Source organism: Struthio camelus, chromosome 2 (genome assembly GCF_040807025.1).
Source record: "Struthio camelus isolate bStrCam1 chromosome 2, bStrCam1.hap1, whole genome shotgun sequence".
Taxonomy (NCBI): Eukaryota; Metazoa; Chordata; class Aves; order Struthioniformes; family Struthionidae; genus Struthio; species Struthio camelus.
The window spans coordinates 50,261,942-50,287,904 of record NC_090943.1 but is presented as its reverse complement, the minus strand read 5'-3'; the positions used below and the strand labels follow the sequence as shown (position 1 = coordinate 50,287,904).

The 25,963-nt window shown below is 46.6% G+C and overlaps 1 protein-coding gene across 9 annotated transcripts in view; it reads right to left on the bottom strand.

Moving 5' to 3' along the window:
• The window catches only part of TMEM108 (transmembrane protein 108), a 169,725-nt gene that overhangs the window by 10,134 nt on the left and 133,628 nt on the right, over positions 1-25,963 (bottom strand). For 7 of the 9 annotated variants that reach the window (XM_068935617.1, XM_068935613.1, XM_068935618.1 and 4 more), the window contains one exon: positions 928-2,043. In XM_068935617.1, coding sequence (XP_068791718.1) covers positions 928-2,043 — 1,116 coding nt within the window. Of the gene's footprint in view, positions 1-927; positions 2,044-2,901; positions 3,102-8,009; positions 8,245-25,963 lie in introns of those variants that run through there. The other 2 variants (XM_009687843.2, XM_009687839.2) reach the window with 2 other exon arrangements.

Here is a 25,963-nt window from a genome sequence, read left to right as displayed (position 1 = left end):
TTGTTTCACTCCATTGCTATTTGCAATGGACCAGTATAATCACACCCCATAACCTATGTAGTGGCTTCTTCTTGGCTCTGCAGAGTGAAACATCAGAGAAAAATATATTGTCTCATGTTGCTGATATCACCCAGTTGGGAAGGGGATACAGCAGCGCCCACACACAAGCTTTCTCATAATTCAGCAACGGTTTTTGGGTTTTTTTTTTTGCAAGGGAGTCAAATGATGAGATCCTAAGCCTGCTCTGCAAACCGAACTTGTACTGGTCCTGCAGGTGGCTGCTTTCTGTTGTCTGATAATCAAAAATGTCAAACTCTTCTTGTTCTCTAGGTAGCTGCAAAGTCAGACTCAGAATTAAAATAAAGGAAAATAGTAATTTGGTTATCAAAATGATGAGGCTTTAAAATCAAATAGTTCACAAACTGCCTGCAGTGAAACACCGTACAGCACTGGAAAACTGGTGTTCTCTAAGGCATTAGCTATTAAAATTATCATTACTCTTTTGGGGTTAGCAGTGTATTTTTTTTTTTTAATCCAGTTCCAGGGTAGAATATAGCAGTTCCTAGACTGCAGAGTTGTGTAATTTTTGGTCACCTGTTTAAACGTTTTGAAGTAAAGCTGCTTTGCCTTCCAGGGTTGTTCAGCCTTTGTCTCGTATCGTCAAATGGACAGCCCAGAATGGCTAAGGGATTTCTAATAGCAAAAGAGCAAGTGTGCTGTGAGCGTAAATGTTAGGGTCCTGGAGGCTGTTAGTCCTAAGTGTCTTGGTCAGTGAATGTGTTATCTGTCTGGTGATTGCTTCTCATCTGTCTCAAGCTGCCCTGCCACTGTGAGCTCTCCGCCTAGTCCTTGAATCACGGGGCCAAAATCTGTATTTTAAGGAAGGAGAGAAAGAAAGACAGGAAAAGAAAGGGGCAATTAACTTACAACATGAGGATATAGGTACGCTGATAGCCAGGATGATCCAGGCAATGTCCATCTTGCTGAGGCAGATGGTTGCTCTGTGCTGGGGCTTGTCCCCCTCAGTGACATGGGAGATGTTTCCCGGCAGCCCAGGTTTCCAGGTCCCGGCAGGAACCAGTCTGTTTAGGAAGTTGCCGGTGGCAGTGGAGCCAGCTGTGGAAACGGAGCTGGACAGCCTGGTGGCGGGCGCTGTGGAGAGAGCACTGCCGAACACGGTGGCGTTAGTCACCGCGCCGTGCTGCGTCGGGGCAGCTCCCCTGGGGTTGCCCGCTGCCGGAGAGGAGACGCTGACATCGAAACTGGTCTGAACCGTGTGACCTGCTGCTGCTGTTGCAGTTCCAGGGCCGGCAAACAACGGGACGTTTGTACTGAGGTTCAAGGTTACCCAAGAGTTGTTTTTGCTCAGCATATCCCATATATCATAGTGGGGGGGGTTAAAAGGCACCGACACTGCTTCAGGATCAGTCGATGGTCCAGCAGTTGTGGTGGCAAAATCGGCTTTCTGCACAACCGGCTCCGTCCCATCCCCGTGCTCTGCTTTCCTAAGGCCTCCCGAGGTGCTGCTGGGGGGAGAGGGGGCCGGGTGCGTAGTTCTTGCCAGCCCCGTGCCAGTGGCATCTCTGGAAGTTGCAGTCGGGGAGGGAAACGGGTGGTCTGTGAAAGGGCTGCTCAGGGCGGGGAAGGGGGAGTGCAGGGCTGTCTTTAGGTAAGGCTCTGAAGGCTCTGAGAAGTTCCCTTTGAAATCCCGGAACATTTTCCCCTGGGGGCGAGTCTGTCCTGAGTACAAAGCACTCTGGTTGTATAAATGATACCTTTCCCTTTCGCCAGCACGACGGCCGCTTGCTTGCTTTGGGCCAGCGGACGGGGCCGTTTTCTCCGTCCGGCTAAGGGGATGGGGAACGGTGCGAGCAGATGCGGGAGCAGGCGGCGTCGTGCGACGGTCTTTGTGCCGAGGCGTTGTCCCCATGGCTGTGATAGTGGTAGTGTCCATCAGGAAGCCCTGAGAGGAGGGTACAGCGGGAGACAGTACCTGAACAGAAAACACCAGCTCTTCTGTCAGTGCCAAGATCAGTAGAACACCTGGAGGGAAACAACAGAGAGCGGGAGTGAGACGCGAGGTGGGCACGGCGGGCTGGGAGTCCCACCGCTCCGCTCCCCGTCGGTGCTCTTCTTTCTCGAGCCAAGGCGGCACGTCTGGCCGGGGGCAATACCTTTCGTGGAGGAAGAGCGAGCGCCCTGGTTTGTCGGCTTCTCCAGGAAAGCCGCACGAGAAAAGAGAATCTGCTGGGGCCGCGGGAGCAGCGAGGTGGGAACGGGAAAGCTGCAGGGAGTCACCACAGTAAAAGGAGACAGGACCCTGCAGCGTGGATTCGGGAGAGTCCTTTTAAAGTACCATATACAGCTGGAGCTGATTTCCCTGTAGAAGCTACAGAGCGTCCTGTTTCTTAGTGGTAGACGCAAAAAAAAAAAGGTTTTCATTTTTGTTTTGGCCAGAAGGCCTTCAGATAAGTAGCCATATCATTGTGGGGAACCTCAGCCTGCTCCTTCTTTTGGCTGTAAAATCTTAATTTTGGCTGCCTCCAGTTTTGGATGCCATGGAGCAACCTGTTTTTTGAGAGAGCAGTTGCTCAGGCCTCGCTGAAAATTAGGTCAAAATTTGTCATTGGCCAAGAAATGGGGCCAGTGAGGGGTGTTTGCTGAGGGGGCTCCCTAGGTTCTAATGCTGTCTCCTACTCAGCAACTTTGGAAAATGTTATCTCTTATTTGCAGTATGAGATGCAGAAAATAAATCTGTGAATGTTAAAAATGAGTAAGAAAATGTAGGTGTCGTAGCCATTTTTAAAAACCATGTGAGTATCAGCATTCTAATCCGATGTAACGCAAGCGCCCTTTCACACTCACGTACAAATGGTTGTTTGTATCCGGCGCTGCACTTACACGTGCTGTGGGATTTGATTCTGTGAAGTGTGCCTCTCGCCTCCAACTGCAGTACACATCGTTTCATGATGTGCCAGATTCACACTACTGGGAACATCAATTCTTCCATTTATTCATCGTCCAGATAATGGACCTGGGCAGCTGCAACAGCATAAGCCTCCCCAGGATGCAGGGCTAATATGCCCTGAGTTACTGCGACCTGCAGGGACCACATCAATCACACATCACCATTTCCATATGTTGAAGCTGTCAGCTGTAATGTGGCCCTCTGCCCGCTAGGAAGCACATGGAACAAGTCCATTCTGCACAGCCCACCCAACAGCGTCAGCTGGCACCATCAGCGCTGTGCTAGTGCGAATTTCACCCAGCGATCTCAAGGCGAAAGACGCTGCCACCTAAACAAATCCGGGAGCCAAGCTCGTCAGAACCGCAGGACTCCAAAGTGCGTAATGATCGCCTGCCAGTCGAGATTGTGGGGTATCATTCTGCCCCCTTTGCCACCCTCCTCCCCCTCTCAGCCTTGCCAGCTTTCTCTGCGAGTGCTGCTAGGCCGTTTAGCTCTAACTTATTCGGGAATGTTTGGTACGGGCACCAGCAGAGAATGGAAGAACGGCACTTGTGAAAATCAAAGAAGATCTCTGATTAGGTGCTCACTGGGTCCTCAGGCACTGTTGCGCGTTGGTCTGATGCAACACCATGAAATGTGTTTATTCGGAGTCCTGTGCATCATCCACACCCATTTGCAAGCAATATACTACATAAAGCACAGACTGACCAAAGGAGTAGTACTTATTCCTCTTACCCAACTAAGCGCTATGCTTTGACCACTAACCATCACCACTGAACCAGAACAGCACAGAAGTCTGCCACCAGCAAAATTCATCTTGTCGTGCCCCCGGCAGCCTCCTGCTACTCTGTACAGTATCCAGATCAAAACACTGACTTGGCAATGTAGTGAGAGCCAGTTAAAAGCAATGCACTTTCCAGTGACTGATGCCAAAATTTGCTCTTTTTTATTTCTAAAACAAAGTAAATATTTCTACCAAATAAACCACAGTCTGAGACCTTGCTTCCAATTCCTAGCCAGCTACAGACAATATGCTTTTAGTAGAACACCTAGTCAAAGAGAAAAATGCATCCTGCATATCGTGCTATATTCTTGGAGCATCACTCTCAGAAATGAAATGCAGGAGTTATCTTCACGTTTTGGCAGCACTTATTCTGAGGTCAAGGTCAAAGCAGATATTCTAGCGTCCATATGGCTAATACTTCACGCCAAGACAAGTCGCTGCTAGAGAACAAATTCAAAGAGGAAAGGATGAAGATTTATTTTGGATTTGGTATGTGGAGATAATGTTTCAGGAAACCTTAAACTTGCTGTTGTGAGCACACAAGACAAAGTGCACTGGCAGATCTTATGAGATACTAGATTATAATGATTGCAATGCCTGATAAAATTTTTGGATGTTCTTTGTGTAACTACTTTTCTCTCACACCGCATGCACAGAAAAACATCTCTGTTGGATTAATGTTTTTCTCTAGGATATTCCTTAAGGAATACGGAAGTTGCCAGCTCTTCTGCAAATTATGCCCTGGGGTTAGAAACCATGATCTTTGGCTAAAAACCTCCCAAATATCCAGCTTTATGGCTTGCAATACTGATAAATCAGAAGGTAGCTGCTATAAAGATTTATAATCTCTCTGGGGCAGCCTGTTGTGGTAGCAGGTCACCACACATCAGGACACTAGAAGCCATATAGATTTAGCTCGTAGTACTTTTAGATGGCTTGTAAAGTAATAACTACTCTAAGGAAATACTGTGTCACAAGTCATTTATTGGACAATAAACAATAACCCACACAACCCTTCACTCTCTCCGGGTGTGTTACTCAGATTTTGCTCATCTGCTAGCCCCCCTTTAAACAGTCTCTGCAGAGCTACTGTGGCCCCAGAGCCACGGCTTCCTAGACTTTTTTTTTACCGGTTTAACTGACCACAGTAACTCTTTCAGAGACAATCAGAGCTAATCCATGTCCCTAACTACTTATGAAATATTCAACTTAGTAGATAATTGTTAAAATAGCCCGTACTGTGTATTTCGGGAAAAACAACCTGGCAATATGGCCTTCACAGTGGGCTTTGCTGGCCCTTTTAAGCAGAATTAATTGACTTTATGATTGATCAACAGCCAACTGGAAAGCAAAAGTAAAAGTTGGAATCAGTATTTTCTGATGCTCTGCATCATCCATCCAGGGACACCTGGGGATGCTCTGGCTGGGTTTGCAGTGGCCTGATTGCCCAGAGCTCCCACTGACTTTTGCATCACATGAGGGTACGCAATGTTGTACTAAGTGGGACTCACATTAAGGTGCTTCATATTACACTCCCCTGTTGGGGGATTTTGGCCTAAGCCTGGGAAAATGATTTTCTGAATTCCTCTTCTAAGATGCAGGAAGCATTCGTCACAAACATGGATTTAACTAACCCCTTCTAAAGTCTTCCCTTCTCAGCCTCTCTTTGCTTCCCAAATGTGCCTGTACTGTGCAAAGGGTACGACGCTGGTGGCCCCCAGGGCCCCAGCTTACCTAGAATCAGATTACCACTGAAAAGAAATCGTTTGGGCCATTAGTCGTCATGGCAGAAGTGACAATATTCCAGATGTATGGGACATAGCAGATGCTCAGTCCTGCCCAGTGCTGCAGCTCTTTGCCAAAATCCTTCAGTCTGGGCTGCATGAGACTCCAAGGACTGACCTGATTTAGATCAGGTGCCCTTTGGGGTAAGGACTGTCTCTTACTGTATGGCGCCATAATGGCAATACAGACTGATATAAGAATATTATAGCAAATAATAATAATTAATTATATTTGCAAGGGTCAGTTAACATCATTCATTAAGCCTTTTGATTGGGGCCATTTCTATGTTATAGGAGCTCATGCTCAGAAAGGGTCAAATTGATTTGACTTTTAAATGCTGTATGTCAAATCCCTGCTTTTGGAGCCCAATTTTATGACTACATTAAAACCATTCAACCCTAATGAAAATACTGATTGACCTGATGTCTCAGTGGTATGAACTATCATCGTGTGTTCTTGCATACTGCACCAAGAACTGAATGTTAAGTACAAAACGAATTAACTCAAGGATGAAACATAGCAGACTGACAGCAGAGTGTGCACACAGGGAGCCGATTCTCATTTAGCCATAAAAACCCTTCCTGACGACATGGTGCAATGGTTCAAATCTCAACAGGATCCCCCTGCAGTGCTCTTTCCCATGGTACACTCACAGCAGGTGTCCAGAAGTGGTACGTACCGTTTTGTAAGTAAAGAAAATGAAGGAGCAATTTTTTTGAAGACTGGAGCCAATGTCCCTAGCAAGTCTCAGGAAAGTTGGGGTCAGGAATATTTTGCTCCCTCCTAATCAGAAATGTGAAGGGATTTGGTCCCCACCAACCTTCTGTGACTATTTTATCTCAGGACCTGAGGAGCCCCTGCTACAGGCTGCTGCGCCAGTGTAGCGCGCCATTTAGAAGGCTTCACCTAGGAGCTGAAACAGCCTGGTGCCGTGCTGGGTACCTCACGGGCCGTTTGGGAACAGCCCTTCCACATGGCATGGCACACCAGGCGTGCTGCTGTCAGTCTCCCTGGGGGCACAATCTTCAAGCAACAACACCTTACATACCGCCTGATCTAAAGCCTGTGGAAAGGCTCCTGCTGACTTTAGTGGGCTTCGGACCAAGTCCTCATCGGCAAAGACACGGTGGAGGCTCTGGAGCTCCACGTTCACATTTTCTGCAGCAAGTGAACAAGCGCAAAGAGCTTAGTCTGGCGTTCAACCCCTTCTGGCCTCTGCTGCCTTGGACCTTGCTGCAAGACAACCCGAGCCACCCTGAGCAGTCCTCGGCAAACACTTTTGCTCTAGGAAGTCAGGACGACGCTTTTTGCGCAGACCTGCTGGACTCATTACTGCAGATTGCCGTGGGCAAGGGAAGCAAAGGGTACCATCTGCAAAGGACCCGTTATCCACAGAGCCTGGGTTCAGGTGCACGTGGCCAGCCTACAGGATGCTGACACCTCCCTGGGCCCCAAACAGTCTTTGGCTTATTAAGCGATAGTGAGAGCAGGTCTTGCAAAACCAGTTCAAAGCGAAGCCTTCTACGTGACGCTGTTAACTTATCATGTATCTCTCAGCAAACCAAAAACACTACAGGGAGCACAATGACTTTTTAATAGACACTGAGTATATATTATTATTTTTGTTATGGTCATTTTCTTTGTACTCTGTGAAAGCAATGTGATTTTCACACACAATAAAGCAGCCTTTGCACAAAGAGTTAAGCAAATTCCACGTCCATGAGTGATGGCAGGATAGAGGGAAGAAAAAGTAGGTTGCTCTGCACAGAATATTTCTCTTCCGTGCGTATCGGTGACTGTCGTGCCAGAGCTCCCAGCTATTAACTTACAAGTTATTGTCTGTTTTCCCTTGTAAGTGTTGGACGCGGTGCTCAACCCCCACTTCAACATGCAAGGTATTTGACAAAATGTAGAAAATGAGACACACGGAGTAGCAGCTCTATTTGCAGTACCATAAAATAACATCAGCAGAAGCTTTGGAAATCACATGCACAAGCACACATTAAGCAGCACTCACTGACCCTCCCTGAGAAACAATCTTAATGGTGACCACAGTTTTCAGGTGGCAAGTAGGTCCCAGTCCTTACCGTAAAAACACCGTAGAACAACCATTACTGTTGCTAAGACGCCCTTCCATTAAAGATTTTAAGCGAGTGAGTCCGTAAACCAGAATCAATTCCCGATCCGCCGGTGCTTTAAACAATGGGGGTACAGACAGGACAGTGGCACGTAGTTACGGAGCAGGCATCTCCCGAGGCATTTTCCCCCTGCACTACAGACTCACAGATACTATAGAAATGGGCTCTTTAGAAATGCTTTAGATCCCCTACTCATCTAAATATACCCGGACACCCGAGCCGTTGAGCCTTCCGAAAAAGCTTATTGACAAGGCAGGACAACAGTAATTACGGAGGGGAGGGAAAGCCGAAGAAAGAGCCCGGCTCCAGCAGCTTCGTCAAGGTAATCACTCACCTGAAAATCTCATTGGGACTTGTCAGCAGACATCCTCACCTGCTCACATCCCCTGCGATCGGAAGCTTCATCCCTCGGTAGGAAAAGGCGAAACGCACCCTCTGCCCGGCGAGGCCGTAGCTGCGCTTGCCGGAGTGGGCTGGGAGCGGGAGGGCAGGCAGAGCCCGGCAGGCGTGTCCCGCAGCAGCGCTCCCGCCTTCACCGCCGGAGGACGACTGACCCAGCCGGTCCCCCCGGCCGGGAGCGGACCCAAGGGTTGCTTGGTGTTCCCGCTCCGTTTCCCATCCAGTCCCCGCGCAGCGTGCCTGACGCGGCGCTGTTCAGAGGCTGGAGGGCTGCTGGCAGTCCTCCTTCGCCGGGAACAAAACAGCAAGGAGCACCCCAGCTGCACGCCCCGGCGAGACTGCTGGCTCCCTGCTTGCAGGCAGCGCGTCCTGCCTCCAGCGGAGCCGTTAGCCTTTTGTGTGTGCGTGGGCTTTACAGATCCACCTCCTGCTTCTCTGCCTCCGCCAGACTTTCCGCCTCGTTCGGTTCTCTCTAACGGTTATAAAATTCCTGTTAGAGAAAATACGTAGGATGAAGCAGCGCTCCTCTTCTCTCCCTCTCTTTCTTTGGCAACAAAAATGCGTGTCCCTGTGTCTGAGGCCCTCACTCCTCAGGGGTGGATGGGCGACTTCTATTTTGTCATTATAAAAAAAGTCCACGGCTCTTGTGATTCTTAAAGCCATAATCCTTCCTCCCTTCTTCTGTTTCTTTATCTTCTTTCCGCCCCTCTCTCTGGCACAGATGGGCGGCTGCAAGAACACGCTGCCCAAAGAGCCCCAATCTGTGCCCTCTTCCGCCAACGACAGGTCCCGCAAAGGGTCTGGGGAAATTATCAGCAGGCAACAAGCGTGGGGGGGCTCCCTGAGAGGAGCGCGGTGTCCCCCAGGAGTCACGGGGCAATCCCGGCCACCCAGCCCGTGATTCACAGTCCCCGCCATACCCGTGGGTGCTGCAACAGCCCAAGCAGTTTCTTATATGGGTTCCTCAGGAAATTAATTCCTAATGTTTTGCTGGAGAGAAAAGCCAGTTTCTTCTCCTCCGTTATGCCTGCTGAGAGGACCCTCCTCTTCCAGGCCTTGGATACAACCGTGCTGCAGCCAGGCTGCCCTTTTAATGCTGTGGCCAAACCAGGAAGGTCTGAAAGCGTGGCAGTACGTTTGTTCCCTATCAGGAAGGCTAGAGAGGTGCATATATTATATCACAAGTACATCTTATCCATATTTACACTTACTATGTTTTCACAGGCACGATTAAATCCTGGAGGATGTCGAAAGACAGAACACAAATAATAATCTTACATCTTCTTTGTGGTTTTGTGCTCTTGCGCTGACGTTCCTTTTCTCCCTGCCATTTGCAGTTCACTTTTCATCCTTACTGTTTCCAAGCTGAAGTTTTTTCTAAATCAAGATAGTCAGTGCATCATAAAAAAACTGGTCCTTACAAATATCAGCTTGTTTAGCAGTTTCTAGAACTCAGGGCCTATTAAGAGCTTGTTGCTGAAACAATGATTGAGCATCAGGCTGCAGCTGGTGTAACAAGAGAACCATGCCACATATTTTAACCTTTGCTGGAGGATTTGCCACATCTGTAAGTAGTAACTCACAACAGATTTCTTCCCTGTGTGCTGTCACGGATGGGAACATATGGTTCGAAATTGCAGAGACTTGTCGTTTGGAATTTCAGATGAAACCTCTCCCTAAGGACAGGGGCCTTGTGCGTGCCCTCGTCCCGAAACGCACAGAACGAACCAGAAATAATTCTGAAGGCACACCAGCGCTCGTTGGTCTGACAGCTCCCCCTTCACACAAAGCTCGGCCAGCCCCAGCTTTGCAAACGCGCATCCCTCCCTTTCCAGCCTGCGCTTGGCAGCAGTTTTTGTTGGCAGGATGCTGTTGCCAAGGGCGACGGAAAGGATGTGCAGCTGGCTTTTCTTTCACCTGCACTCAGCGCCGCTGATCCTATTTATGTTACTGCAGAACCTTTGGCTTCTGCGAGACTTGACCACCAAAGTCACCGGACCTTCTGAAGAGTTTTGACAGCGACACAAATAGCTGTGGCCTCCGACGAAAAGCTTGAAGTAGGACCTTGCCAAGAGAGGACGTAGTTGATGTCACAGGTGCTGACTCAGGCGAGGGTTTGCATTTCACTAACAGCAACAAAGAGGGGAAAAAGAGGATTCAAAGCCATCTTAAAGAGATTTCCAACAACCCCCTAAACCAAGAGTAGGATCTATCTTGCCTGGGGTAAGATGTGCAGAAGTTGCATGTCTATTCTAAGGCAGCTGCGGCTCTGGCGGCCAGTTCCCCCCAGCCTAAGGTGAGCTGGCAGAGGCTCAGCAGTATGGCAGAGAGGCGCCTCTCCTGCCGTTGGCAGGACAGGTCACATAGCGGGCGATGAGCCTTACTAGATGTCCAGCTTTCAGATGATGAAAATAGGGCGAGATGAATCTCACCTCCCATCTCCCCGAGCATTCAGAAGGCATCGCTGTCACGCGAGAAGAGGATCTGTTTAGTACCAGAAGGGGATAAACACAAATGATGGCTGAAAAGGTAAAATGCAGCCTGTGCAGCAGGAACCGTGGGACTTTCCAGGAGAGGAGATCCCCCTGCTTCGGACATTCAGAACCAGTTTCTACCAAACACCGGAAAACAAGCCTTCGAGAGCAGCACTTCACCGGCACCAAGAGCGGACCGGAGTAGGGCCTGGCAGCCTTGCCACGGTAATGCCTTAGGAAGCATTTTTCCTTCCCGTATTAGAGGGTAAGTGGGCAAGCAGCAATTCAGGCGGAGCGAGGGGCTGCTGCCTCTCAACGCAGCAGCATGCGGCCGATCAGCTGCGCCCGACCCCTGCGAGGCGAGACGTCTGGCACCTGCTGAATCGCAACGCAGCGGGGTGATACCTACGCCTTCCTCAAAAAACTGCGGCTCCTAGACCTGCTACGTTCCTTTCACATCTTCCCACTTGCAGTTTTAGGTAACCATGCCACAGGCTTTTGATGCCAGCGCCAGATGATATGTCTTTTCCAAATCTAATTTCTTCAGGATTAAGGCTGCAGCTCTTAGTACATTTACGCTGATGTAACTATCAATCAAGGACTCTTATTCTAGACTCAAGACAGTCTCTCTTTACAACACAATCATTTTTAGCTTGTTTTTTTTTTCCCCCCCTAAGGAAGCGTGGTTTATACGAACAGGTTGTCTCTTTCTGTTTGTCTTTCCTAATAACTTTTGATCCATGGCTGATTTCAAATATTGTAACACACCATGAAAATTGGCAAGGAGGTAGAACAGAGGGGCCCACTCACAGATCCCTCTGCTTCGGTAACACGGACGTTTGTTTTTTCCCTACTTGCAAAAGCTGTGGGAATTAAATTCTGCAGTTTCCGGTGCAGAAATGTTGTTACTGCAGTCAGAAGGGATATTATAGTTATGCAGAGCCTGACTAACTTCTACAGCCCCTTCAGGTATTTCTGTCATTTCATCTGTTCGCTGAAAGTAATTTGGATGATTTATTACTTATGCCCCCTTCAGATTCATTATTACCTCCGAGAGTCTGGTTATCCTTGTGTCTGATCTCCAATGAGAGCTTGTAATGAATAGCTGGCACTGATTCTAGTTATGGGAGCACGTAACAGCCAGCAAGAAAGTTACTTGCATATGGGCTGTTGCATTTGGGAAAGCTTTACTCTGATTTTTGACCATTGCCCAGCGTAAAGAAAAGGGACGTTGTGCTTCACTGTGAGAGTTAATGACTTGCTAAGGGGCTTGTACAGTTATTAGCTGTCTCTGTTTATCATGTGGGTAAGTGAGAAGCAAGTCAGGTCGGGATGGAGGGAGCTGGCATTTCCGGTACGGGAGCCTGGCTACTGGTTTGGTGGGACAAAGGGTCAGATTTGAATGTGAATCATTCCCAAGGTGGATCTGGCCTGTGAAAGGTGGTGCGGGTTTCCGGCCCAGATTTTCTCCTGTGAGCACGGCCTGAGGATGTGAGGCTACCCATAAACCAGCCAGAAAGGCTGTGACATGCCTACACCAGCCAGAAAGGCTGTGACATGCCCATCCTCTTATCTGCTGGATCACACAGGGCTAGCAAAACCTCCAGAGTGACTCTAAGGTAGCTAGGGAAAAAACTGAGCTGTTACTTTTAATTTCTGTTCGTCCTTCTTGCAGACTTGTGATAGCTTTCTTTTGGCTTTTGGAAATCACGTTTGTCTTTCCTTTTAGCTGCTGAACCAGGCTTCAGTTGAGGCTGATCTCAGAATAACTGGCTAGTTTAAAAACCCAGCTGTTGTTCATCACGGCCCACTTGCAGTGAGCTGCACAGGTGCCCTGTGAGCAGCTTTGAGAGGAAATCTGGTGGCTGGAGGCAGTCAGCAAAGCCCCGCCACAGCCAGCAGCGTGCGGAGGCGCACGCCTGAACCTCAACGGTGTCGAGAGAGCATCTGGCACTAGGACATACAATATTAAACCGAAAAGATCAAATTTCATTCTTGAGAGTATCAGCCGCTCACCATAGAGATCAAGAAAGGTTTTTTTGCTCCATTAGGTGAATTGCAAGATTGTGCAGGTATCGAGATATAGATTTTGTGTCATCCTTTGAATCTGCATATTGGACTAGAAGGAACGATGGTCCAACTTGGGGTAGCAAATCATATGCTCTCTTAAGTAAGGTCACGGCAGTAGCTGGATATTATTTTTGCTAATGAAAGCAGAACTTGGCTGCTTATATTTCACTCAGTATTATTGCTCATGAATTAGCCTCAATAGATGGGGATATGGAACATCATACACGAAGAACGTAAGGGCTCAATGACATGGTGATACGGAGTACCTGATTAATCAGGGGATCAGTAATGCAGATGGACATACATATAAAGTTAAGAGGAAGAGCTGACTCGTAGAAGTATACTCTCAACTCTGCTGAATCAATTCATTCATTTCTGCAATTCATATTTCCTATTCAGCACGAATGGTGTTACACAACAAAGTACAACCTTTTACCTTTCATTGTGGATGGTGTCAAACATGAACGTTTGCATTTTCTTTTAATTCCACTGCCAATATCTGTGCTATTTATGGATGTTATTTTGAATACCTATTGGTCTTACCTTTTCATAGGACCACACTGCATATCCAAAATGCCATTCACGTTCAATGATGGATACAGACAAAGATTTTACAAAGCAGGGGCAAGTGAAAACATGAGTTTTGATGTTACTTTCTGCACTTATGATGGCGCTCACGTGAAGTGTGAACTTAGAGATGACAACTATGGACAAAACTTTAATAATGAAAAAAATCCCTTGACTTCTTGTTTGACTGTTCACAGTGGTCTCAGGTCACTAAAGTTTCACCCTACCTTAAATGTGATGATTTGGTACTGTCATATGAGCTTCTCTGCACCAGAAACATTGAACCACTATTTATAGTAATAGTAACAATAATAGGCATTACCTCTATAGCAGCATTATTCCTACAGTACTTTATAAGTAAGATATCTTGTTTGGCTTGCTGTCTCTTCTGTTAAACCTATCCCTATTTATATACAAGACAGACCCCACTTCACCCATCCCTGAAATAGCATCACCTCCACACTTGATTTTATTTTGGAAGGAAACTGGACTGACAACTCTTAACAACTCCTGATTATTCACAGAGCAGGCCTTGTGAAGACATTAAACACATCAACTTTTCCATGTTGTCCTGTCAGCGGCCCTTTGAGGATCTTCTCTTGCTGTGCGAGGTAGCTCAGGCTCCGTGTTCATTCATCCTTGACTTCTGCTGCCTCCGCACCAGTTAGGGGGGTGGTGGGGATCTGACATGGGCATCTTATCTCCCTCCTCCCCCCTCCAGCAACTGCAGGGGGAGCCTCCTTTTATTTCAGTCAGGCTATTAAATAGCTACCAAAGTGCAGCTACTGCTGAAGAGGGCTGGAGTCAGGGGGGCAACGGTGCAATACTGCCTAGCAGCCCTGCGTGAGACCACCAGCAGGTCCTGACACCACTATGTAGACAGACATCTCTTCCTCTAGATTAAACTCCATCGAATTTTTCCAATAGAAGAGCGGAAATGCCAGCCATGTAGTGGGAACAGTTGGCTTCAGGTAGTTTTGGTGCCTTCCTCAGCAGCAACACCTGGCTTCGCTGCAGTGCCCTTAGTAAGTGTGATTGCCTGGCTCCCAGGGAGGACTTGAGATTTCCTGACGCCTCAGCAACAAACTTCATAAACTGCTGTGGGTTGTTTTCTCCAAAATGGTGCAAGTGCAAATGTACCAAGTGGCGCACTTGGAAAGAGAAACTCATCCCTCCGATAGCCAACAACATGTTTTTACTGCCTACACTGCTCTGATCCAGGCTTTCCTTGGTTTGGGCTTACTTTATTAACATACAAAACGTGACCTTGAAACTAGGGCACAGCAGAGCTAATGACAAATTACGAATTTTCTGTTCAAGCACTTTGAATGAATCACAATTAAACATCACTCTGGGTTCTCAACAGACATATGCTGCAAGAGCTGTACGGCAGTCAAATGTTACATTCCCATGAAATGCAATGATAATACTGACATAAGTGTCTTGTTGTCACGCTATTCATCTATTACACTTTCTCTTTTTTTCTCTCTCTTTTTAAGCATTCTCAGCTGTCATTGTACCATAGCAGTAAAATTATTCCCACATAAAGTGCAATATAGGAAGGTAATTCTGTTTGGAGACAGAGCACTAAGTGTGGCACATCAGCATTAAAGCTGCAGGAGAAAATTAGTCTTTGCATTAACATTAACTACTGTGGCTAAGAGAATATATTAGCAACAGCCTTAGTAAAGGTCAGGACATAGCGAGGAAAGAAAATCAAGAAGCATTATACAGAGGACATAATTTTAAGGTAAAGTGTTGAGTTTCAGCCCCGTTCAATGTGACTTGAAAGGACTGGATGGAAATAAATAGGAGGAGGCTTGCTTGAGGGACCAATTACAGTCCCATTGATGGCAGCGTCAGGAAAAGCCCATTGGGACGAATGGTGGCTTCTGCTACTCTGGTGTAAATCCAGGACAACTCCAGTGCAATTAGTAAAATTATTCAGCATATAAATACCTCTGAGAAGAGAGCATAGCAATTACTAAAGGAACCAGCAGAAGTAAAACATGGTTGGGAACATGGTTGGGAGCTGACAACCAACGAGGCCAAATGTGAAAAAAGAAACAATATGAAGAATAACGGCAATTAGGAACTGGAGCGAGCAGCCAAGGAAACTGAGAGGCTCATCTTTTGTTCATCTCAAAGCTAAGCAGGCTAGATGGGCCGTGTGAAGCCATCCTGTCAGCTCAACGCAGCCCACTGTTTGGGTGCTTCATTCCCCTTTATCTGACTTGTTGGAAGTTAGTGTGTCAGTCAAACCGGAGACTTGCATAAAACTGAAGTACTTCTCATACTGAAAATCTAGAACTTGACTGTTTGGCCCAAGATTATTCACAGATAATGACATATAATTCACATATAATAGCTGAAAACAAGTTATCAATGACTGAAATGCATGACATAAGAAATCTGTATATCTAAAGATAAGGTCAGATTTCGATGCAATCAGATTCTGACTTCTTACTCTGGACCCCGCTTCAGCACGGTAGTCAAGCGAGAGGCGCTTCCGTCCGACTTCAGTGGAATTAACCACTTGCTAGATGTGTCATGCATGATTAATACTTTACTGAATGGGTACCAGGGTAGGAGCAGGCAGATAAAGCAGAGGGAGCAGCAAAATAAACATGTACCTATGCTGTTCCAGACATAAACCACTGAAGATTTTTGATGGGACATACAGCATGCTGCTCTTTATGCATATACATTACTATCTATTCTGCTGTGCTTATTTACTGTATATTTATTTGAAAGCGTCCCTGCTGGGAGCGGTTCCTGCATGCTCATTCACTGCCAATTACATTGCCAGAAACACAGCAGCACCTACAGCAACGTTTCTATTGCATTACAACTATTTCTTGAAGATGACCCTGGGTCTGAGATATTTATCAGCAAGGAAACAAAATAAAATAAAAAAGGGAAAAAATGGCGCAGGGAGAGTTTGTAACAATTTGTTTGTGAAGGTGGTGTGATTTGAGCTTGCAGATTACTGGGAAACACTTTGCACTTGTTATGCCAATATAAAGCATGTCTTATTAGGAATTCTGTTTCAGTTTATGCCTCTCTCTAAATTAATATTTCCAGTTAGTCCTTGTTTCATTGTGCATCCATCACTGGAGACGCACTGTTAGGGCTTTGAACAGTACAAATCCATAAACCAGTAATTGTGAAAAAAATATATTTAGCAAGACACAAAGTTTCATATCTATTGGCAGCACCTTGAGCCCTTTACACATTTTTTTTCTGTACATATTTTTAATTTCTACAGCCAGATTCCTCTTTAGTTTTAGTAAATAACTGAAGTCAAAGGCTGTGTAATTGTTTGCATGAGGCTCAGCTTGGCCACTTGGTTTTATAGCACGTCTCTTGAAAAATCATTTAGCTAACATGCCTGTTTTGAAGGTAGAACTGATTTTCCAAGCTACGTGGCATACACCATGTAGGGGAAGAAAGAATCCAGACTTATGCCTTGAATTTAGATCATAATAGCTAAACTTATCCAGGGATGTTTCCAAACTTTCTCTCTTTTTATGTGTAAAAATCTTGGGCGCATGTTAAAAAATGTATGTGGAAAAGCTTAGAAAGTACGGGAAAGATGGTAAAAGGCTTGCATGTACTTAAGGCATTGACCAAAATTATGGTTCCATAATAAGCCTGTGTTTTTAAGAAACACATAACTGTCACAGTAATTACTTAATTGGGCTTAAACTTTCCAGGTTTGGAGTCAGTCAGATATGGTATTTCCAGAGGGCTGGAGAAGGAGCAACGTAAGGTTCAGTCCTAAGCTGAAGTCCTTTCTGTCTGCTTGTTCACTAGGATCACAGAAACGGCTGAACAGAAACACCCTTTCAGTACTGGAACAGGCTCTCCTTGCAGAGCGTGATTCAAAAGTGGATTTGATGACAACAATTGACAACAGTTTTCATGAGTTATTCTAAAAGCGATCCCTGAAAACAACAGAAATAGGTATTTTTAAATGATGAGGAACTGTTCGGAAACCAAAACACAGTGGCATTAAGCTAGGACCTGAGCAGGAGATTTTTGCAGGTCCTTCACCACCTTACTGTCCAAACAGAGAGCATCCCCTCAGTCCTCAGCATCCCCCTGGCATAAGAGGATTTTCTGGGCAGCACTGAGTTGTATTATCAGCTCTGTCTCACCATCTATCATAGACCTTGAGTATGGGCCAGAGATGTGAGGCAGGGAAAAGGACAGAGCTGGAGAGCTGTGTCACTTGGTTTCTGGAGGACAGAAGTGCCCAAGGAGAGACTAAGCCACTTGTGTGAGAGCCAGCCTGCTTCTCTTCTGCTTGAAATGCAAAAATGAAGAGTCTTGCATTTCTCGGTGGCTCCAAAATAATAAAAGCCCAGTGGAAAAAAGTGGTTATCACAAGACTTTTCCACAGAAGATGAAGAGCCAGCAGATCAGCGCTTTCCAGCTATATTGATAGATGGGTGGAAAAGGTTCACTTGGCTTTTCCTGCAGCAGGATTTGTGGGGGGAGCAGGCCTCATCTGGCTGATCTTTTTCAATTCCTGGCCCAGGCAGCGCACGCACTTGACCATCTTAGAGGCACTTTAAAGCAGCAGACCAGATCCTCAGCTCGTGTACATCGCTTGGCCCCAGAAAGCGTTGCCAATTCAGAAGGTCATTGGGGCTGGCTCTGCGTCTGGAAAGTCGCTAGGCCAAGTGCGCTTTATTGCTGCACAATGTTTTTACCACGCACGGAAAGCCAGGACTGCAGAGCAGCCCTTGCAGAGCACCAGCGTAATAACCGTGGCACAGCTCGCTAGCAGGATCAGGCCAAAGCGTGCTTCTCCCCACGCTTCCCTCCGGAGACAGAGCTGGGGAGTTACTAGCCTTAAACAAACACACTGATTACGAGGAGAAGGAGGCAAGGGAGGCTAGAAGGGGAAGGGAGAAACTGAATAATATTTTTAGATGCTGGGACAAAATAAACAATTGTAATCTGCATTTAAAAAAAAAAAACGAATCACCCACTCATTCACAGGAATGAATATGATCAAACTCAACTTCCACAAAATAAGAGTTGCTGATGGCAGTTATGCAAATCCATTCTTAACAAATGCCTGACGGTATACATTTACATTTCTGTCAGTGATGTGTATAAGCTTATGCTGAAGAGTATTCCTGTCCGAAGAAGAAAGCTCTGGACTGATAATCCATCCCTTCTGTGCACCCATTGCCACAGCAACGTTATACAAACAGTTGTGGGGGGGATAAGGCTGGGCATATCCAGGTTATTTTTAATTAACATGTATATACGAAATGCTTAATTTCTGTCCATCTATTTATCTGTAAACAGATCAGGGAAAAATGCAGTGTTTTATGATTTAGGTCTAGGACCCTCTTCCAGTAAACACAGCAGGATCTTCTGTTCATCTGGCTTTAGCAACACTACCGACACAGGCGGCCTGCGAGAGGCTTGTCCACAGAGGAGAAGGAGCACATTGAGGTGGTCTGAAACAGCCTCTCAGCGTGCTTTCTGTTGTGACAGAAGATATAAACCCTGCTTCAGCCTCAAGGATTTATTAATTCCAAGACAGGCGGCAGACTTGCAAGACTCCTCATAGTCTGTTACCAATGCTAGGCAAAATTGTCTCATAATGGATGCATCATCTCTACATATGACAAAATCTCATACCATGTACGTATGGCATACGGCTTATGAAGACAGAATACATTTAAAAGGATGCCTGCTCATGCAAAGTGAAGCCAAAATCATATATGCTTAACTCTAAAGGAATGCCAGACTGACTGAAGCTCTGCTCGGTCATAAGGATTGAGTGCTCTGACTTAAACTCACAAGAGGTAAAATAATTCTGAACTAAACGGATGAAAGTCCTGGTTGATACCGTGACCTTAGCTAAACCTGAAGGGCCCGGCCAAGGCAGTTATGTGTTGGCCTAAGCAGAGAATTGCTTCAAGGCACGTCAAGGAATGGTTGGGCCATCTGGAGAGGCTTCTTGAAATGGTTTAGGAGTAGGAGGACTTGACTTCTTAACTACTGTTCATCTGCAATTTGTCTGATATGGCACATAACAATATGATATTGGGCAGGGACCGGAAAAATCTACATTGGTAAATGTGCTATGGATGGGAGGTCTCCTAACATGTCTGTTTCCCTTAATCATTTACAGCTCACAGTGATTTTTCTGGGGTCAAATAGCTGATTTTGAGATGAAGGGTCACATTACTGAGGGGCATGTGGAGTTTTATGTAAGGCCTCAGCTTGACGGAAGCAACAATATTCACTTAACCAAAGACCCAGCCCAAAGGCCGGACCAAACACACGCAGTGGCTTTACGTGGCCCATTCCACAGTGCTGTGATCAAAAATAATCCATGCTTGTATCCTGGGTTTCTGAAAAATGAGCGATTGTCCCTCTCTTCTGTCACTAACGTGTAAAGTCCAAGCCTAAAGCTGACACTTAAATGGCAGCATCAAGTATTTAACTACGGCTCACTGGAATGGGGAAACCCATTCGGGAGACTCCTGCAGATAGCAGGCTTGGACCATTGCTGCAAGGACGAGAAGGAAGAAGGACAGACAAAGCAGAAAGAAAGAGAGACAAAGACAGAGAGAGAAAGAAGGGGAACAAATTAAAATAAAAGAGGACAAAGGCAGAGTATGCATATTTTCTTACGGAGTGATACCGGATAGAAGAAACATGTCCAGAATAAATAATGTTATTTGCAAAACTTAGTTGCTGTATACAGCCAGATGCTATTTTTGATCACTGCACAAACCTCCCATTGACAGTGCTGAGATATCTACTCTGTGCTGAATGCACTTTATTTATACTTCAACCCATGGATTGGCATCGGAGCTGGAACTGGGCCTTTCATGCAGAATAAATCTGACGTTCCTCCTTTCGACCTCTGCTTAACAATCTAGGAAAAAACAGATTTCTTCATGAATATGTACAAAACGTGCCAAAATGAATTCTGCCCTCGGACTGGCATTTCAGTGGTGCTGCACTGCTGTATTTCAAAGCAAAATTTGGCCTTCGACTCTAATTGCTCCCAACTCTAGAAATATTGAATTGATTTTCTTCAGACATGAGCTGTTTTCTCCTTCATCACTGAGGTCTATAAAACAAGCTGAGTTCAAATTTCCTAGCGTCAGCTGTTCTTGAGTTATGAGGGCAGAGAAGCTGCAACCGGAACGAATAGGAATAGCTGGTTTCTCTTCACGCCCACATATCATAAAAAACAGCCATGCTGATTTTGCTGCGAGTTCTCAAAATATTCACCTTTAGGCTGAGGCTGAGGCTGAGCCTGAAAAGTACACTGGCCCCCCCAGAGGAACTTGCTTGAGAAAATCAGGACCACCTGAAAAATGGAGGTAAGCCTGGAAAGGGAAAGTGAGCTGAGGCTGTAAAGCTGTTTTTCGTTTTCACAGGACTAATTAGCAGTTCCCATGCCTGGGTCATAAATTAACTTTGCAAGAGCCTACATGCCCCTGAGTGGGACTATGGCTTTCCTCTTTCCTACAAGAGACATTTTTGCTCTTAGCATCAGCTAATCATAGGCTGTTTTGGGTAATTTTAATCTGTTTCTTATGTCTGGCAGACAGGAACGCGGCCACGATGACTACAGGGAGCGGCTGCAAGCCCTCAACCAGACCCACGCTCTCCGTCAGCTTCGGCAGCCGCGCGCGCAGGATGTCACGCTGCTACTAGCACAGTCTGCCCACTGTTTTTATCATCATCTAATACATTTATGGCATCAACAGACCTCGATCAGATCAGGGACCCCTGCTGCGTGAGGCATTGTAGGGACACTGTAGTTACAGTGACTCAGTAGTCCCTCGGGTCCCAGCCGAACATGCTTGTCACAAGCGCCTGTGTGTCTCCCGCAGCGTCAATAAGAGCAAAACATGCTTTAAAATTTGAACCACTGGAAGCAAAAGCCTCAACTCCAAACGCTCATAAAGGAGGCTCCTGGGTCAAGCGGGAGTTTAAATCTGTTGCTTAAAAAAATAACTCGCTTTGGTGCATATCTGATATGCAGACTAACTAGAAAAGGTATTTTTGTTCTAATTGCCCCTTTTGTTCTAATTGCCCCTCTTTCACTGAAAAATGTTTGCACTTAGAAACCTTCTGTCCAGCCTACTGCAACTGCTTGCACATCCTCAGCCAAAGGCAGGGATCACGAAACTCCCTGTAAGTGCTCTGTATCACGTGTCACTCTCTTGTGCAGCCTGCAGCCACTGAAGACTTCACAGGGGACCACCATGCGAAAGCATGTTATTACTCAGTTGTCATGCTGTCAAAAGCTGCAATCACTTACTGCTCTAGTGAGCCATGAATGACTTGCTTCGCTCTTGAGCGAGCTCTTCTGGCAAATATAGAAATACCGAGACAGAAGTGCCCCTATCTAGATCACCAGAGAGAACGCCAGTGTGCTGAAACATGGTTTTTTGGTGACCGAGGACAAGCACCGAGGGCCCAAGACGGGCCCTTGCTCAAGAATTCGAGCATCTGCTCTGCTGTTTTCGCTTCATGCTTCTCAGACAAAAGCTTACAAAGTCCTAGGCTAGCAGGATTCACCGTCAGGTTCACTCTTGCGCCGATGCCATGGCAGGGATGAGGGCACAGTGAGACACGGGGCGGAGGGGGATCTGCCTCTCCGCTGGGCACCTGCAGTGCATCGAAGCCAGGGGAGCTGGAGAAGCACAGCTGAGAGCAGATCCTGCCCTGTTATCTTTCGGCTGTTTTGAAAAATGAACTGCAATAGCAAAGCTGCTCCATTTTAGAAATGGCTTACAGGGTATGCATATTTATGGGGCTCTGCTCCCCAAGGTGCATGCAGGCAACTCCCACTTAGCTAACGCGGCTAGCATGGGAATGCTGAGAGGTGGAGAGACAAATTAATAGGTGGTTTATGGCTCAGACTTCTGGTGAACATACAGCATTCGCATTTAAAAATAATAGAATAATGGCATTTATAAAGCATCCACAACACAGCATTCAGAGAAACAGGATAATTTGATTAGAAAAACATTACAAATGCTGAAAATAATGATGTAAGGCAACAGTAGCAAGAATAGAAGAAAAGCAGATACAACCTTGCCCAGAAACTTAAGGAAGAAGGCAAGGTCATCATGTTTAAGAACAAACAGACAAAAAGATTTTTATAAAAAGGGGAAAGAAGATCAGATAGATATTAGGGAAGAGTGGAAGACACAGGTAAAATCACTGGGGCTATGGGATATATCCCGTGTGTAGAGATTACACACGGTTTTGCTGTATTTCACATGAGATGGGTTATATTTAGCAGGCAGGTGGCCTTATGTTTCTCCCTGACTTTCCAGTGAGCAGGTGATTTAATAAAGACTCAACTGCATGGGATTTGCCTGTGGAGCCTAGGTCCCGGTCTGGACTGAGCAGTCCTGGAGCGTGCTCCTGCTTTCTGTAATGCAAAAAAATGAGCACTGGAATGATGTCCCCAGCACAGAGAGCACTGAGGGCATCATTCAGGGTTAACTTGTTTTATGGATTCGCTTCCTGACGTGTAGCTAATGAGTCCATAAAAACTAGAAATACCAAACCTCAAGCAGGCCCCCTTGTCTCAAAAGACAGGTTGCTGTGAACCACTAAGCTAGGATGTCATGTGGATGTTTCTGCTTTTCTCATGCAAAGGAATATGCAGGATTCAACATTAAGACACAAAAGCCTTAAAATGAAAGACCCTCAAGCCTTGATGTGAGAAGCGCTGCCTTGCCGGCCCCTGCCTTCCCCAGAGACGCCGAAGGAGTCATCTTGTGAAGCAGCAGAAGGGCTGTCGGCAGCTCAGGGGAGCACGGGACGAGCCTGTCATGTCCCCGTGGCATCCTGGCCTGCTGCCTCCAAAGCGGGGCAGGACATAGCTCATGCAGCCTATGCCCCTCCTATGCCTGCAATGAGTGGGACAGTGGCTTAAATAACGGGACACATTGCAGGATGCTGCAACTAGCCAGCTTTTTATGGATACGATAACACATCTAGCTACCTAGCTACCTGCATGCTACATGTACTGTTTTATATTTGTATATATATTTATATACATTAAGAGCATATAGTATATATGACAGCATAAAATATTATACTGTACGGTAATTCAAAAGATCTGGTGCCAAATTTCACCCTTGCTTCACCCAGCCAGACATCCTCCAGTTGTTTCAACATATTTGCAGTAGAATATACGACGGAGAGAAAACTAGGCAACAACATCCTTCTGCAGCTGCCTAACACGCAGGCACAACAGCAGCTGAAGACACGAGGGCACAGCAGCATGGCAAGCCACCCTCCCTCAGGTTTTCATCCCATTTCTGTTTTGCTAAAGGGTAGGAGCCCCAGCTGACTAGCTTGCTACTGAATGTTAGCTGAGATAGAAATTAAATAGATGGAACATTTGCCTGCACGAACAGAGGTGGGCAAATAGGAAGGGGGGGGGGACACAGCTGATACATAGCAGTCACTGTAGAGCAGTAAACTTTAACATTAATTTTGCTCATCGCAACTGCATATTCGTTATACTTTACCATATATCAAATCCATAAGTCTATATGTGCTGAGCCAGTGGCTTGATATAGCGAACAGCAAATAATGAATGATATGTTACCACTCTCATAACGAATTGGTTATTTCAACCATACTTACCTTTGATGTGGTGAAATAAATGACAGCAATTTTGCTAATACATGGGTTTTCTGCTCTCCTCCTCCTTCCAAATAGGGCAGAAAGGTGTCCTTTAACATTTAAAGCCATGTGAGAACACAATATGTATGATGGCAAATGACTATAATGTAGTATGCCATAAACTGTAAGCACTATCTGGTTTGAAAGGAAGCTGATGTGAGGTATAAAGAAGGTATTTTACACATGATAGAGGTAATAAATCCAGAGTTTGCTGGTGGATTTAGATCCAAATGGAAATAAATCCACTGCAAATATTTTTCAAGTGCTGTATAGCTACATTAAGAAAGGACTCTGCCACTGAACTGAAAGTGCTTTGAGTCCAGCTGGTGACGTTACAGCTTTGCCAGTCAGATACTGATCACATCAATCAGTTTTCCGTTTCAAACTGCTGATGGGAAATGTATGGTGTGGGCAACGTTACTAGATTCTCCATTAAAATACATCACATGATTCAATGGCAAAGAATTGCTGGTTAATGTCCTTCCTTTGATCAAGGTCTCCTTCCCTCTCTGTGCTCTGCTTGCCTTGCTCTTGAGGCTAAGCAGGGCTAAAGGAATTGGGACGAGCAGGCAGGAAAACATGCCCACCAGTGTAAGCACAATACCGACGCGCAGGAACCGAGAGCCCTCACCCTGGGAGCTCAGATCGGCAAAAGCAAATTCAGCCTGTGCAAACCAAGAAGAAGGAGGTTTTCAGAGCAGTTTCACAGTGCGAGCACAAAATGCAGAGGACACGGACTTCAGTGTCACCTCCAGAATAAGGCTAGCCTGGGGAAGGAAATCCCAAGGCAGGAGGGTGGCAGAGGTGACTGCAGGGCTGGAAATATGGGCACATTCTTAGGATGACACAAATGACCCTGCGGTCAAAAAGATTCAGATTTGTTCAAAGTTGTGGAGTCCGAGCCCAAGGCCGCTGACATCACTGGAAGGATTTCCATCAGATCAAACAAGCTTTAGATAAAACCTTTAGTTTGGTTCTCATTTGACACAAGTGCGCCGGCCTGCTGCTGTCACCTCAGAGCGACAGTGGCCCTGGACCGCTGTGGCCCTGGGCAACAGGATGAAACGGCGCAAGTAACTCCCGCGGTCTGGGGGGCCGCTCTGCTGGTTCACTAGGACATGATGCTAAACCTGCTGGAAAATGCTGCCCTAGCCACCTCCCTTTTTCTCTTTTCCAGAGTGGACGTGGTAGCCGCTGCCACCCCAGGGCATCTTGCTCCCGATCTGGTTATTCATTTTCCAGCCCTCCCACTGTTCGTTGGGGTTCTCCACCCTCAAGGTTTTATCAGACCCAGCAGACTGGACCCGGCAGTGAAGGCAATCACTCCTGACATTTATCATCACTAGTACTGCTTTTCTCCACAGCCTTTTTCCCCCCTGATGAATGCTGACTAGTCTCTTTTCCCTCTGCCGCTTTGCCTAAGCCACATTTGCCCAGAGAGGAAAATGTGGCAGCATCACGAACAGGACTGGAAAGCTCTGGCCTACGGAGAGCCTGGGACATAACGGGATTATCATATTAACGAGCTTCCTGCCCTTTGGACGCTTGGCTCATGCCCAGCAGAGCGACAGCAACACGGTGCCCTGGGCATGTGCCGCAGGTCATCATACTCTGCCGAAATATCAGGCCGAGTCCTCCTGGGTGCTGGAGGCTCCCCGGGGCCGACCAGCCATGTCCCTCTGCTGCTACAGAAAATAAGGTGAGCTGAGAGTGCCGAGCACTGCCCGGGAGCAGTGCCGGGCCGGCCCGGAGCCGTGCTCCCCCTGAAACGCGATGCACGGGGCTCAGCGCTGCTCCTCCACCCCCTGGGGAGCCACTAAAAGCGTCATGTCATCTCTGCCGACAAGCAGGCCAAAGCACACCATTAATGATTTTCTACAGTAAACGTTAGGTGCAATAAGCCAAAACACCACATGGACCTCTGGCCTTGCCTCGCCCAGAGACAGCCTTCTCTGCTGGGAATTCTTTAAGACTTTTTTTACTGAAATGCAAGAATTTCAGTGAGCCCTGTATGGTTTGGCTTGGGTAACTGAAGGATTGAATTTGCGTCCGTGAAGCCCACTGGAGCCAGAGC